A 15,546-nucleotide genomic window follows, 5' to 3' on the forward strand; every position below is an offset into this window, starting at 1 on the left:
ATGAAAACAACTGCAGAAAACAAAGCATGAATGTCTTCTACATGATATTAATCAGCATTATCCATGAAATAAGCACCCCATATATATTTAAAAAAAAAATCCTTGTAGAAGCACAATGCTATCAAATCTATGCCATGTCACAGTTTCTAATTACAATCGAGTATGCCACATATTCACTGAACTTATTAGCAGCACAATTGTTGATCTTTAATCCATAAGAAAGTTTCTAGCAATGAGATGTCTGGAATCTAATCTGCAGGAAACCTTCAAATGCTTATACTTCTGATTTAGTTGCACTATACTTCAAAAAATCCAAATAACAAATGCATCAGATATGGAACCAAATATAATTGAATGGTTCTCCAGTAACTTGAGTTCATTTTCTTTACAAGCCCTAGGCAGCTGTTCTCCTCTGTTCTAATGTACAGCAATATTGTAATACATCAAACTGTGAAGATTGAAAATTAAAGTACAAGATAAATCCCCTGAAAGATTCTTTATCAGAATACAAAAGTCAAGGGGAAAAGAGTTGCAAATCCTCGAAGCCAGAATAGAATTCACCAGTCTAATTCTGTAAGATGCAGTTCTTCAACTTGAAGCACCTTGTCACAACAACTTTTATGGAACATATACATGTCGACCAAATCCTATCTGAGCAACTTCAGGTCAGCACTTGCCACAATAAGCATCATGTTCCAACCATCAGTAGCTCATAATGAAAACAATCTGAACAGTGTGTTGCTCTCTCTGCCCTTTCTCTGTAGCTCTGCAATACATATTTAGATGGTTTAGCATTGGCATAGTTTAAGTCTCCTCCTAAAGGAACTACTAGATACATAAATTCAAATGATGTGTTTCTAATCCCCAAGATTAGCTTTTTAGAACAAGGATGGCCGTGCCGGTGGTGGCACGACACCTGGCATAGGGTGTGCCCGTGGCACACCTCATACCGAGAAGTGACAGTCTTTGTGCCAATGTGGAGCTTTTTTTTTTTAAATTTTTGTTTTATTTTCATCGATCATCATCAAATGAAGACTTTAATCTTCCTCATTATTTTACGTTTAATTAGACACTAGTTTTAATTATTAGACTATTATCAATTAATATTATGTGTTCAATTATATTATGAAGTATTCAATCATTAATATTAGTTTTAATATATGTATTCAATTATATTATGTATTGAATAATATTTATATTTAACTATTATTTTATCTTTAATAAATAGATCATTTACCAAAATAATCTAAAAATACAACACTAGAATGTAGGTTTTAATATATATATTTAAAACTAAAAATAAAAAATTGATATGCCAAATATCTAAAAACATTTCTAAATATCCTAAATTTTTTATTAAAAATATATTATACATGTTAATGATACTTAGGGGCGTGCCATGCCAATGGTGGCACGACCATTGTTGCTTTACAGTGATACAAGAATTTATGTATAAGCAACTCTGCCTTTAAGTGAACTACAACTTACAAAATTCCAAATGAAAATCAAAGACCCAAAAACTATTTTAAGATACATATCATTAAGCATGATCTATAGCCAAATATTGTCTATAACCAAAAGGATCATAATTTCTAGAGTTCCCTTTCCTTAGGGTCAAGTGATACAAAATTTATGACCAATAAAATGAGCTTCAAAGTCTAAAATCATCCAAAACCTTACATAGGGTTTACAACCATAAATCTTGAGATGTAAGTTAATAAAACATTAAGCTTTACCAGTTTTTCCTTCCAGATAGTTTACATGGTATGGATCATGCCCAACAATTCCAGTATCTCTGATTTCATTATGAAATATTTAACAACTGAAATTTAGGATTGTACACATTTTAAATGGCGAACAACTTTCTATCTTCATTTCTAGCACAATGCCTTGAAGCCTCTCTCTATATATATTGCATGAACAGGAGTATAGGAGAAGTTTGTTTACTTCAGATATTAAAAATCATTGTCTCAAGTCCCACTATAACCAAATGAAGAAAACATTGTAAGTCAGAATTTATGGGCTATGAGGTATAATTGACAATTTCTTGCTGACATGAACTGGAGATCAGGCTTGTAACAAAAAATGCAGCAAAAAATAGTTTAGGTTAACGCACTGAAAGGCAGCCCCATACTGGCATAGGACTTGTATACTCTCCACTGCTATTGAATGACATCTGAAGAAGTTGCCTTCCAGATGAATCTCCTCCAAATATACAACATACAGCAGTAACAGATGAAATCTTGGAGGCAACTAGCTTAAACTTTGTTAAATTCGCTGTAAGTTAGAGTAAATGGATAAGGAAGCAATCAGCTACCATTAAATCCATATAGTATACATAAATTCCCATACTCAACATTGTAGCTGACCTGCAGCAAACTTTCAAAAAGTTTTCAATTAGTCAATATAGCTGGAAAAAGAAAGATAGAATGCACAACTGATATAACAGGAGAATAGCAATGGATTCAAAGTCAATGCCTATGTAATACAATGCACTTCTGTGCAGAGATGTCCCCACTTCTACCAAGGTCTTGGGGCAGCTTCTGGTATTTGTGCCTCCTGCATGACAAAGTATGCCAATCATATTACTACTATTACTACACGCCCCAAAACAACATATCAGAAGAGAAAAGAAAAAGAAAGACAAAGTGAGACTTCAAAACAATCATAACATTAGTCAATCGATCACAAGCTACTATAAAACATACCTGCAAGAACTGCAGTCTCCATTCTGTATCAGATCGATAACTAGCTGACTGTTGGACAGTGTGATCCTGTGACATGGAATTTGCATCGGAGCTGAGTATGGATCAAATTGACCAATAGGTGAAGGAATTGGAAATATTGAATATATGTTAATTACCCTGTCGTGGAAAAACTCATAATGTGGAACATTCACTGTTTGGCCCACTTGCAGAAGATTAGGTGCTCTATCACTTCCATTTCCCATATAGTTGTCACTGCTCAGAGTGAAAGTAACCAAACTGCTATTTGTGGCAGCTTCACAAGAAACATCTTTATGCCGTAGTCCACATGAGCCATCATCAGTGAGAAGTTTCGTTATGGCTTCGTCAACTACCTTTACTGCAAATTCATATTTCTCTTCAGACATTAACCCTATTTCAGAAAGCTTAAGGCAGCACCTATAGAAGTTCTCATGACGCTCTAACTGCCCGTCAACCATGATGTCATCAGGGAAGATAGACAAAGCATGCATACGCTTGTAGTCCTTTCTCCAACGTTCAAGAATATATTTTGAAGGAATCTCAACTATATTTTGAGAGCAAATAACAGATAATGCATGTCTACACAGAATACCTCTGTACTCAAATGAGTGACAAATGCATCTCACATCCAGCTCATCTTCATTAAAAGTAACTTCATATACTCTTCGCTCCATGGATTTACTATCCTTTACCCTTACACGTTCTTTTACATTAAAGGTGAGTATTGGACCATTAACATTTATCAATGATGAGATACAGTACACTAAAGCCCTTACTTCAGCTTGATAATGTTTAAATACATCAGTTGTGTAGACTTTACCTAGTTGCTCCTCAATGTAAAGTTGTGTTATTAATTGAGGGCTTTTATGTAACAACTCAGTATTTGCTTGAACTTCCTTTTTGTATTTCTTTTGGACAATTATCTCATACTTCCGAAGGAATTGTCTGACAGTGAACTTGCTATGCATAAACTCAGCAAAGAAGGATTTCATGCTCTCACAGCCTACGGTTATAGACATGCCTGCCCAAAATTTCTCTTTAACAAAAATTGGTGCCCAACAATGCCGATCATCATACAATGACCTGAACCATTCATTACTTTCAAGTCCATATTTGTCTATCATTTTTCTCCATTCTTCCTCAAAGTCCTCAGCTCTTAATGATTCATAAACTACTTTCTTAAATGACGTCTGGATTTCTTCAATCTCTGTTAGTCCTTGCATGTTTCCCCCCATCCTTTTCATTATATGCAATAGACACTGACGGTAATGAGTTTTAGGGAAGACCTTTGCAACTGCCTCTTGAATAGCTTTACATCTATCAGTGATTATGGCACTTGGAGGACGTCCAACTGCAAACATGCAAGATAGCCAAGTCTTAAACATCCAGGTATATGTTTCAGTTGATTCATCAGAAAGCAAGCAACAACCGAGCAAAACAGACTGGCCGTGATGGTTTACTCCAACAAAAGATACAAGGGGCACATCATATTTATCAATCAAACAGGTAGAATCAACTAGCACAACATCACCAAAGTATTGATATGCCATCCTACATCTGCCATCAGCCCAAAATACATTTTTCAAAACACCTTCATCATCCCAATCCATCAAATGAAAGAAGTAAGAATCCTTGGCTTGCATACGAAGAAAGAACCTGTGTATAGCCTCGCCATCTCCTTTCTCATGTATTAACTTGCACTTTATCTCTTCCCGACCTCGTCTTCCTACCCATGACTCCCTTGGAGGCATCTCAGCCTTGTCATTGTCATAGAGATATCGTTTCCTCTTCCTTTTTGTTCGAAAATCCCTGGCTTTACCAGGAAAAAGTGGATGATTGTGCTCCACTATTAACTGCTTAACATGGAGATATCCATCATCACGGTATCCCAGATGAATTTTTGCCATGCAATTCGTCTTCTTTGTAAGTTCTGATGAATGAGATTCTGTTTTGTACTTCACTATACCATCCCTGTTGCATGAAATCACTATACACCTGCATCGCCCTTCTTTATCATATTTCGAGTATTGGCACTTCACCCCGAATCCAGTGCAAACAGCATATTTGTGATAGAAGCTGAAGGCTTCCTCGGCATTTTTAAACTTCATTCCCACTTTGGGCGTTCCACTGTCTCCCTCCTGAGCAGTCTCCTGATCTCTTGCATTATCTGTCTGCTGCCCATTATCCATAGTAGATTCCTGTTCTTGAGCACTAACGGATGTCCAATTCATTGTTAAGGTTACAATACTATCATCTCTTTCTCCCTTGCATTGTTGAATTAATAGAATGGTCAATGGAAAGGAGACAACTTATCACCTGATTCCAATCCAGGATTACATTCAAAAACAGAACTATATTCAGCACCTACAGTAGAATCTATGCATAATAAGTGGTTAAAAGAAAGAGGTGGAGCATATATTATATAACTCAAGATCAAAACTTTTTACCGCTATGAAAAGAGGCAACAAAATGAATGTAAACCATTAAATTTCACACCGAAAATTTGCAAAATTCACTACATTTCAGAGGAGTTTTGCTCGATCTGAGCAAGGCCTCGAACTCCAAACAACTTAAACATAAACAAGATCGCAAAAACACCGGTTAAAATCTCTTCGACAACACTATCAAAAACACCGTTGTACTCGATAGATCACTGGAGTCCTTCCAAAACCCTAAAATGGCTAAATTCCTTGAAATTAGCGAGAAATTTTGGCGGAAAAGGTAAGAGGAACAAAGGAAACCTACTACGATTTCGATTGAAATGGAACAGGGTTCTTCGGCTGCCGCGCCGCCGACGGCACCGGGGAGTGCGACGGATAGGTAGGGTGTGGCGACCGTCCGGTGGAGGGGAGAAGAGGGTGGACTCGAATCCTGACTGTGAAACGCAGCAGCAGCATAGTGGAAAACGTTATGATAAAGCCAGGCTCGAAACCCTTCCTTCCTATTCGTTAAAAGTCCATCAAAAGAGGGTGGTCCCAGTTTTACCCCTATTGATTTAAGATATGCCTGGTCTTCTTAGTGTACCCACAGGTCTGGCGAATAACACTCGTTTGACCAAAGCGGATCGGGTTACATTTAAGCTCCGGATCTTCGGCTCCGATAGTATATCAATATATCAACTTAAATGGTTCCTCAAAAATAGACTACAAAATCTTAGAGCTGACGTGTCAACACGAACACCATATGATTAAAATGACTTTTGATTCTTTGATCTCATGGAATTTAATGTTTGGAGAAGGTTATCGTACGGAGACTTAATTTTTAGTTCTGTTTAAAATAAATAAATAAATAAATAAGTTTCTACCCAGCTTGCTGCCTCTCCCGAACGAACGGGGAGCCTATAAAATCCTCCTCCTCCCTCCATTTCTTTTCTCTTCTATCTCTTTCCCCCAAATCGAATTCTCTATTCTTCTAGGGTTTCCCGATCTCCGACTCTTCGATCGGTTGATAACCACCCTATTCTCCGCAAGCCTTCGATGGCGGGGAGGCTGACGGCGAACGCCATCGCGGCGGTGAACGGCGGCGATCTGAACCTGAAGCCGGTGGTGCAGGTGGTGGAGGTGAGGCAGATCGCCGGCGCGCAGGAGCGTTATCGGGCTGTGGTGTCGGACGGCGCTGCGGCGCAACAGGCGCTGCTGGCGACGCAGCTCAACCAGCTCGTTAAGAGCGGGCGGCTTCGCAAGGGATCGGTCGTCCAGCTTCTTGAGTACATCTGTAGCACCGTCCAGAACCGTAGGTTTGTTGCCTTAATGTCTACATAATGTTCTCTTGATCTGTCTTGGAGTAACGAATCTTTGTTTTATGTTTGATTGAGTAGGTTCTCCAGTGATTTTTCTAATGGTGCTAGTTGCGAATAGGTGACTAGTAAAGGAAAGAAAGAATTTCGGTAGTTAAAATTTCGTTAGTTAGTTTAATGGTCTTCAAATTTTGGGGTTTGGGACTTGGGCCGGGATTACACAATAGATCTGCACTACTTTTGTGACTAAGTTTTTTTTTTAAAAAAAAAGGAGTTTGCGTTTGGTTATTTTTCATAAGAGAAGTTTACGAAGGAACTGCTTTTCCCATGTATAATTAGGCGTTGGTTTCTGTCTCAAGATAATCTTCTGATACAGGATTATTGTTGTCTTGAACATGGAAGTTATAATTCCGGAGTGTGAGATTATTGGGAATCCCAAAGTGCCTTCAGAAGCCGAGCCTGCCTCTGAGAAGAGTTCTGCGAATAATCCAGGATACCTAAGAAATGAGCGAGTTAATGGGGTGTCCGAGTCTGGTCCAGTAACAAGAATCGGTGTTAACTCTATGGTAAATCCTGCTAACAAAGTCCTGGGCTTTCAACCAACAGTCCAAGATCCTTACAAGCCTCCACCAAGCTACAAAGTCCATGGCGCAATCATGAAGAATGACGCACCACCTCGGATAATTCCAATAGCTGCTCTGAATCCTTATCAGGGTCGATGGGCTATCAAAGCTAGAGTAACTGCCAAAGGAGATCTCCGACGGTATAATAATGCTAAAGGAGATGGGAAAGTATTCTCCTTTGATCTCCTTGATTCTGATGGAGGAGAGATACGAGTGACCTGTTTTAATGCAGTTGTTGATCGCTTCTATGAGGTTGTGCAGGTAGGTAAGGTTTATATGATATCAAAGGGGAGCTTGAAGCCTGCCAAGAAGAACTACAACCATCTTAATAATGAATGGGAGATATTTTTGGAGGCAACATCAACTCTTGAACCCTGTCTAGACGAGAACAGCTCTATACCTGCTCAGCAGTTCAATTTTAGACCAATACATGAAATTGAGAATGCAGAGAATAACTCAATTTTGGACATTATTGGAGTTGTTACATCTGTGAACCCTTCAGTCACCATACTAAGAAAAAATGGAATGGAAACTCAGAGAAGAATTCTTAATTTGAAGGATGTATCTGGTCGATGTGTTGAATTGACTCTGTGGGGTGAATTTTGCAACAAGGAAGGACGACAATTGCAAGAAATGCTTGACACTGGAGCATTTCCCGTGTTAGCTGTTAAGGCAGGAAAGGTGAATGATTTCAGCGGCAAGTCTGTCGGGACTATTTCTTCCACCCAAATTTTTATAAATCCTGATCTTCCGGAAGCCCATAAGCTGAGAGAATGGTTTGATAGAGGGGGAAAGGATGTTGCTTCCCAGTCCATATCCAGGGATGTCATGCCTGCACTTTCTCGGAATGAGATCCGTAAGACGGTATCACAGATCAAGGATGAGGGCCTTGGGAGGGGTGATAAGCCTGACTGGATATCGGTGAAAGCAACTGTGTCATTCATCAAGACAGATAACTTCTGCTACACAGCTTGTCCTCTGATGATCGGTGATAGGCAATGCAGTAAGAAAGTAACAAGATTAGCTAGCGGTAATTGGTGCTGTGATAGGTGCGATAAAGAGTTTGAAGAGTGTGATTATAGGTATCTTTTGCAGGCACAGGTCCAAGATCATACAGGACTTACTTGGGTGACAGCTTTCCAGGAGTCAGGGGAGGAGTTACTTGGTTGCTCAGCAAAAGAACTCTACAGACTTAAAAATGAAGAGCCTGATGATACTAGGTTTGCAGAGATCATTCGCCATAGCCTATTTGAGCAACATCTGTTCAGGCTGAAAATTAAGGAAGAATTATATGGAGATGAGCAGCGAGTGAAGATTACAGTTGTCAAGGCAGAGAAAGTGAACCCCTCCGGGGAAAGTCGATGCCTACTTGACTTGATTTCAGGGATCCCTGTGTGAGTAAGAACCTTGTTCTTATCCTCATCTCGAGGAACGTGACACTAAAAACCAAACAAATTTTCCAAATTAAGATAGACCAACATCTTGTCCATTAGAATCTGGATTTAAGCTCAAAATTATTTCTTTCAATTTGATTGAATGTTGAGGAGTTTATTGTTAACTTCCACGGTGTGGAAGGTGTGCTTCTATTTGTAATTTCATCCAGCATTTTTGGTCCAATAAATGTCATCATAGATAAATTTCATACTAAACAAATTTGTAAATGTCCTTTTTCAGGAATTCTTCTGCAATAATCTTATGAGATGCATTGCTTTTATAGTTTTATCTGTACTTTGCTGTGATGGTAAATGAGTGGTTTCCATCCATAACATCTCACATATGCTTGGATTCTCCTCTCCTTGCATAGCTGACATTATTCAGGACAAATTAATCCTATTGCTAATTCTTTTTTCTGTATATTAGATTTTTTTAACAAAATTCCACTTTTATAGATCTGCTAATTCTTGTACAGAATGGTTCACGATATTTAACTGGTGTTCAGGACAAGTTAGAGTTTTTACCTTCTTCCTATATATTTTATCTCCATATGTTTTTCTCAAATATGTTGCTTGTCTACATATAGAGGCTATCTGAATATATTATCTGTGCTTCTCTTAGTCATTGAATCTTATGAGGAAGAATTTATCCAAGGATGACATATAAGGTGGTGGCCAAAGAAATTTTTCGCAGGTTAAACATAACCAACTTGGATTAGAATAACTTTTACATTACAGTGATAGTTACTGGACAATATTTATTGCAAAATGAACCAAAGAGAAGATCAACAGAGCACACACACATATATATATACTTTCAGCTTCTCTTGACAGGATCAAAGTTGGAGACGCCGATGACGGCACCGATGATGGCCCCGACCACAACACCACCGGAGACAATGCTAAGCAGGAAGTTCTTTAGTGAAGGCGAGATTCCCGGCTGGGCTGCCTCTGCAACATCTGGAATTAGAAAGGCTGCTGCCACCGCAGCTGCAGTCAGCCCCGCAACCGCCTTCTCCCCCGATGAAGCCTGGATTGCGACGCAGCGGTGTGACCTCACAGATGGAATGGCGGCCCTTGACGATAGCTGCTTCATTGGATTGAAGAATGCACTGGAGCCGACAACAGTCCTTCGGTTAGTGACAACGGAGGGCGAGGACATAGCCACCGCGACAGCAGCCTGAGCTGAAGCCATTGAGAAGCAGTTGATGCTGGCTGGCTCACAGTTGTGAAGGCTGTCTGGTTGATGTATGTGGTGGGTTTTTTAGAATGGATAGTTATTAAGGAATGGAAGCAGAGGGGGGGCGATTTGGTATGTGCTCCCAGGTCAGCATCTGAGTCCTACGTGGCAGCTTCTGGTTTCCTGAATGGAGGATAGGGTTATCTTTGTGATTCTCTGTCTTGTGTGAGAGCCAATGGAGAGAAATCTCTGGAGGAGTTAAGGGAATGTAAGCGAGTGGCCAGGAATCTTCCATGAATGAAACTCGTGGAGTTTGGTGAGTCCAGAGGATAACTCTCATTCTATGTCACAATATTGCAAATGCCAAATGCTTCCGTCCAATTATAGTTTATTGGCATTCTTATAAATGCTACTGATATGTATGCATTATCTTCTTACCCCTGTTAATATTCACCATCTATCTATATATTATATTATACATGTACTTTATAAAAGACTCATTAACACTAGGTATTGTAAATTTGTTGCATATTTGAAATTTATACTCTTTTCATGTTGTACATGTTAATCCAACTAGTCAGAGGGAATTATGTATTTCACTAAAATGAATCAAGTACATAAATAGGAGGAGATTATAACAATCTCTTTTATAATTAAGTTTGTCTATCTAACATATTAGGATAGTGTTGCTATATATAAGGAAAGTAAATAACAAACAGATTAACCAAATAAATAATAATAGTAATAAAATCTGATTTTGAAATTTCTTTCCAATACTCCCCTTCAAGTTGGAACCAAATCTGATTTTAATATTTCTTTCCAACAAACACTCTTCTTAAGTTGGAATCAAATATGTTTTTAATATTTCTTTCCAACAGTCATATTAATGTTTACTCGTTATAGATAAAATTGAAGGATTACTGTTTTATTATCTGAAAATCAAATGAATCAACTAACTTATAAATTGCTCATGCTTGTAGCAATAATTCAACGTTTCCATGATAAAATGAATCAGCATTTTACTTATAAGATGAAATTCAACGTTTTCTTATTAAATAAAATGTTGAAATATTCAATAATTTTTTTTGAGAAGGTGCTAAATGTATACATAATTTTATTTTATACTTTAAGTTTAGTATAGTGAGTAATGTTAACAAGATCAACAACTTCACATGTGATGAACACGTTGAACTAGTCAACCAACAGTTCATTTTATAAAACGTAGATCTAGTTCAGCATTTTATTTACGATATTATGGCATAAATATTGAGCCGGTCAAAATAGACCCATTTTATTATTAAGTTTTAGGTGTAATTTAGTTCCGTAAATAAAGTTTAGACGAGGGTTAGTTTGGTTAAAACCTCCCTTTTTCAATGTAAAAAACCACTTGACAGTTTACTGCTAGGATGCCAATTCAAGAAGCCGCCAGAATCTGCGTCAGGTGCTGGCTCTGGTCGGATTTGAGTGAGTCACAAACGAGTTCACCACCGCAGTCATTTCATCAGTCATCCGATACTCTCTCAGAGATCGCAACCCGCCTCGCTTTCCTCCTCGATGGCTTCCCACGGACGGATTCCTCCGCCTCTCCCACTTCCTCACGCCAACGTTCGGAAGGTAATCCCTATCTTCTTCTCTTCAATTCCCTGAACTAATGGAAAGTAGCATTTGGGTTGCCTCCGATCCAGTTCAAGATCGCGCTGTGCCAGTTGATGGTGACCTCGGACAAGGAGAGGAACATCAACCACGCGCGCGTCCGGATCGAGGACGCTGCCGCAAAGGGCGCAAAGCTCGTTGTGTTACCCGTAAGATTGAGATTCGCATTTCTTCTGTTGTTAAACTTCTATAGAAATGGTAGCGCCTTCGATTTCGTGTATGTTCAATCATAAGACATCAAGAATGGCCACGAATGATAAATACATATACTTCCGATTGACATGTTTCGAATCAAAGATGCGAATCTTTGTCCTCTTTGAAGCTCCCGCTGGAGAGTCTTCTGTTATAGTGTAGTGGTAATACATCTCCATCTTGGACCTACTTGTTTAATTAGGTGGTGCTACTTCTGGTTTGCTATAAAGTTGTTTCCTGTTATACCTTTTTGAATGAAAAGGATGATATTTTTCTTATGTTCGTACTAATATTTAGTATTAGTCTAATAGAAATCATGATCGCTAAGGCAGAACCTAACAGAGTATTTGATAGATTCCCACTAGAGAGAAACCTAAAATCAGAGATCTTACTTTAGATATATAAAATTTGACTAATGTTTATGTAAGTGGTATCATAAATGCACAAAAGAGAGAGAGAGAGAGAGAGAGAGAAGAAGAAGAAGTGGCCAAGCATAGGGAAGATCATGCCGGTAAAAAAAATGTTGGTCTTCTTTAATTGTGTGTTCTTGATGATTTAATAAGGGAATTATGGTGCAAATTATTTCCCTTTCAAGGTCTGTGTAGGATGTAATGGATTGGTAGAATAATCTGATTCTTTATTTGTTGCTCTTTCTTAATTGCAACTTACTTCTGTTTGGTATTGTGTTTACACATGCCAAGTTTTCTTGATCCTCTTGCTGGCTTATTGCAACTTGACAATGTTGATCTCATTTCTGCTGCTTTATTTATAGTTCTTGGCAACTAATTGAATTTCCATTCCTACATTCACCATTTACGTATAGCCGGTGTCACTGTACAACCTACATTCACAAAGAAAGGCTCCAGTGCTAATTTGAAAGCTATAGCCCCCCTTTTACCCATTGACATAAACAACATAAAGAGGGTCGCGCCCCTCATATCCATTTTTTTCATGGATTGGGTCATGAAAAAGGCCTCTTTAGTAATGATAATAAGGTTGCATACATCTTATCCTCCCGCAGCCCTGGAGTTGGAGGGAGCATCATTCACTTGGACAAAACCCACCTTTTTACAATAATATGAAGAGTTTGAAATGGGTCATTTATTTGCTACTTTTTATGGTAGGAAATATGGAATTGTCCTTTGTCACTTGAGAACTTGTCAAAGTATGCTGAAGATATAGATGCTGAAGAAGCACCATCAATTTCAATGCTATCTGAGGTTGCTGCTCAACAAAATATTACAATAATAGGTGGATCAATACCAGAGAAGACTAATGGTCGGTTGTTCAACACTTGTTGTGTGCTTGGACCAGATGGAAAAATAAAGGCTAAGCATAGGAAGGTAAGGAGTTAATATTGCTTTCTCTTCGGATCCATATGATCATAAATAGACATAATCCATCTTTTGACAAACTTTTTATGATTTCAGTTGCATCTTTTTGATGTTGACATCATAGGAGATATTACTTTTAGAGAATCTGATATTCTCAAGGCTGGAGGTGAACCTACAGTTGTTGACACAGGTACACATTGAAACTATCTGCATGTATGTCGTCTGGTTTAGCTTACACAACTTCTGGTTGACTTTGCACCAAGTCATGAGTGATCTAATGCTTCCAATACTGTGGTCATGACCAAGCCAATTGATTAACATATAGAACCTGACCATGTACTAGGCATACATGTATACATGCATAGGTGGAGCGCACCATCAGACTCATTTCATTTTGGTTTAGTTAGTAATGTGTCATTGGATCTTAGTTAGACTTTGGTTAGTCATTTTATATAATTTTCTATTTTTTGATATTTTCAGAGTATTTCAGGTTAATTTCCAGTCCATTATTCATTGGGTTTGTTTAGCTTGGTTTGGCCTAGTTGGGTCATGGTTCACTTAGGGTTCACTGCTTCACTAGGCTCAACAAAGGCGTTGTCATCTTGTACTTATCGGGTACCACTAAATCTATATCATCTTCCCCTCAAACCTCCAACCATAATATCCTAGAAGGTTTTGATTCTCATTGATCAATAGTATAATCGCCTCTCTAAGTCTGATAAATAGTGTGCATGATTGTCTAGGATCTAAGGTTGGGACCCCAAAAGCTTGGCTTAGCCAGACCTTAGCCAGTCAAAACCTACTCCGGGTGAGCTAACCGGTTCCAAGATGGGCTGGCCTACCCCAAGGTACGAAGGGGCCTAGTCCTCATAGGGCACGACACGAGAGTAGGGCTAGGGGAGAAGAAGACGCAGCCGACCGAGGAGGGGAATAGGCTGGCTGGTGGTCGTCAATTGTTTGCCAAACGGCCGGATAGAAGGGTAATATTTATGTAGCCTTATTAAAGAGGAGTTAATTTAAAATTGATGCCTTCTAGTTTTGTTAAAATGATGACTGCATCTTCTGTTGAGGAAGATTCATATTTGTTTAATTACTACTTTATTGGAAAAAGAAAGAGCTGAATAAGCTTAGAATCTGACTATTTTAACATGAATCTTGTATGTTCTTAACTTTCTAATAGGGCACTTTCACTCACTAGACTGATGCAATGGACTAATCAACAGATGTTGGCCGTATCGGAATAGGTATTTGTCATGATATTCGCTTTCCGGAACTAGCTATGCTTTACAGATTAAGAGGTATGATTCTCATTAAGCTAATATCACAAATTTTTAGCTTTCATTAAAACCAATTTCACACTTTGCCTTTTGGATCACAAATGTCCAGTCCATTCCTCTAATAGAATTTAGTAATTTACTGTTATGTGCTTTTTGAGTATAGTTTTTTTAATTTTTCTTTTAAGGAAATTTTTTTTGAAAAGATCTCTTCTGTTCTCTCTTCTTTAATAAATTCATTGGATCTTGCTGGTCGGAAAAACCAGATGTGGATCTGATATGCTATCCTGGAGCATTCAACCTGAGTACTGGACAACTTCTATGGGAAATGATGCAGAGATCGAGGTTCTTAAATTATTTAACTCCCTTCCATTTGTTCATGGTGTTCTTCCAATATGGTCCTTTATTTGACATCTTAGTTTTCGGTGTTGTGCTGATAATGTGTTTATATTGTGCATATTGGATGCTTAGCCTTTTACTTTTTCCCTTTTTATTCCAAACAGAAAAGACATTACTCGTGAATAATATGGAATTCATTAACTTATCTTTTTTATAATCCCTTCTGCAGGGCTGCTGATAATCAGGTAATCTCCAGTTCTCTACCAACTGATTCCCTTAACAGTTCCTCTTTCTGGTTCATGTATGCTTCTTTTCTCTATATGCATTATATTGAATTCAGCTGTTTGTTGCAACCTGCTCACCTGCGCGAGAGCCTAATACCATGTCGGACTACATTATCTGGGGTCATTCTACTCTTGTCGGGCCAGTAAGTGCATAATGGAAGTAAATAAATGTGTTTTCAAATTTGCATCTCCAATTTTTGGTACAGACTGACATTAGAGCTAAAGAAAGTTTGCTATGTTTGTAGTTTGGTGACATTATTGCAACAACAGGGCATCAAATGGCAACTGTCCTTGGCGAGATTGACTATTCCATAATCCAGACCCGAAGGTACTCTTTTTAACTCTTATCCAAGTTATAACCTTTATTTTTCTTACTCAAATATAAGATATACAGGGAGAACCTTCCCTTAGAGATACAAAGGCGAGCAGATATATACGAATTGGTCGATGTCCAAGGAAAACCGCCCGGATAATGGCATTAAATGAATAATAGGATATCTTTGTCTGGTATACTCTGCTGGCTAGACAAGGTCAAACTTTCAAACTTGTATTCTAGATTATTTCTTTTTCTTCTGATCAGAGGAAAAGATTTTGTGTGAAGCGTCCAGGAATTTGAACACTGATGGATACCAATGTATCATGTCTCTTTAAGAGAATTTCTAAAGGCAACTGACAGGTTCTTTGATATTGGATTCTTTAATCTAGAAAGAACACACTGATACAGAAGATATACGCTGATATAGAATTGCATCTTCGTGAAAAGTATGAAAAA

The 15,546-nt window shown here is 38.3% G+C and overlaps 4 protein-coding genes across 14 annotated transcripts; 2 read left to right on the forward strand and 2 right to left on the reverse strand.

The window, feature by feature from the left end:
* Window positions 1-333: 333 nt before the first annotated feature.
* LOC140760045 (protein FAR1-RELATED SEQUENCE 6-like) lies at window positions 334-5,691 on the reverse strand. 7 transcript variants are annotated; one of them, XR_012104327.1, is made up of 6 exons: window positions 5,472-5,691; window positions 2,864-5,042; window positions 2,709-2,774; window positions 2,479-2,559; window positions 2,117-2,379; window positions 334-766 (listed from the first exon to the last, which is right to left on the reverse strand). XR_012104327.1 is itself a non-coding variant. In XM_073096836.1 (4 exons), exons 2-4 carry the CDS (start codon window positions 4,955-4,957, stop codon window positions 2,521-2,523), a joined length of 2,199 nt encoding a protein of 732 aa, XP_072952937.1. In that variant the 5' UTR covers window positions 4,958-5,042; window positions 5,472-5,690; the 3' UTR covers window positions 334-2,520. The 7 variants fall into 7 exon arrangements, 1 of the variants encoding a protein (XP_072952937.1); XR_012104324.1 differs by having other exon boundaries at window positions 2,117-2,369; window positions 5,472-5,690; XR_012104326.1 differs by having other exon boundaries at window positions 2,117-2,559; window positions 2,864-5,090.
* Window positions 5,692-6,036: 345 nt separating this feature from the next.
* LOC140760258 (replication protein A 70 kDa DNA-binding subunit A) lies at window positions 6,037-9,335 on the forward strand. Of its 3 annotated transcripts, none has more exons than XM_073097135.1 (2): window positions 6,037-6,462; window positions 6,839-9,335. In XM_073097135.1, the coding sequence occupies exons 1-2, from the start codon at window positions 6,203-6,205 to the stop codon at window positions 8,481-8,483; spliced, it is 1,905 nt and encodes a 634-aa protein (XP_072953236.1). In that variant the 5' UTR covers window positions 6,037-6,202; the 3' UTR covers window positions 8,484-9,335. The 3 variants fall into 3 exon arrangements, with proteins under 3 accessions (XP_072953236.1, XP_072953237.1, XP_072953238.1); XM_073097136.1 differs by having other exon boundaries at window positions 6,037-6,458; window positions 6,865-9,335; XM_073097137.1 differs by having other exon boundaries at window positions 6,319-6,458.
* Window positions 9,336-9,713, reverse strand: LOC140760436 (uncharacterized). The gene has a single exon (XM_073097373.1). It carries the CDS (start codon window positions 9,711-9,713, stop codon window positions 9,336-9,338), a length of 378 nt encoding a protein of 125 aa, XP_072953474.1.
* Window positions 9,714-11,092: 1,379 nt separating this feature from the next.
* LOC140760259 (omega-amidase, chloroplastic-like) lies at window positions 11,093-15,459 on the forward strand. 3 transcript variants are annotated; one of them, XM_073097139.1, is made up of 10 exons: window positions 11,093-11,312; window positions 11,384-11,500; window positions 12,668-12,886; window positions 12,974-13,067; window positions 14,101-14,175; window positions 14,418-14,496; window positions 14,720-14,735; window positions 14,831-14,917; window positions 15,020-15,102; window positions 15,169-15,459. In XM_073097139.1, the coding sequence occupies exons 1-10, from the start codon at window positions 11,253-11,255 to the stop codon at window positions 15,245-15,247; spliced, it is 909 nt and encodes a 302-aa protein (XP_072953240.1). In that variant the 5' UTR covers window positions 11,093-11,252; the 3' UTR covers window positions 15,248-15,459. The 3 variants fall into 3 exon arrangements, with proteins under 3 accessions (XP_072953240.1, XP_072953241.1, XP_072953239.1); XM_073097140.1 differs by having other exon boundaries at window positions 14,101-14,121; XM_073097138.1 differs by having other exon boundaries at window positions 14,720-14,917.
* The last annotated feature ends 87 nt before the right edge of the window (window positions 15,460-15,546 follow it).

The sequence above is a fragment of the Typha angustifolia genome, chromosome 5 (genome assembly GCF_048772165.1).
Source record: "Typha angustifolia cultivar Huaian chromosome 5, ASM4877216v1, whole genome shotgun sequence".
Classification (NCBI taxonomy): Eukaryota; Viridiplantae; Streptophyta; class Magnoliopsida; order Poales; family Typhaceae; genus Typha; species Typha angustifolia.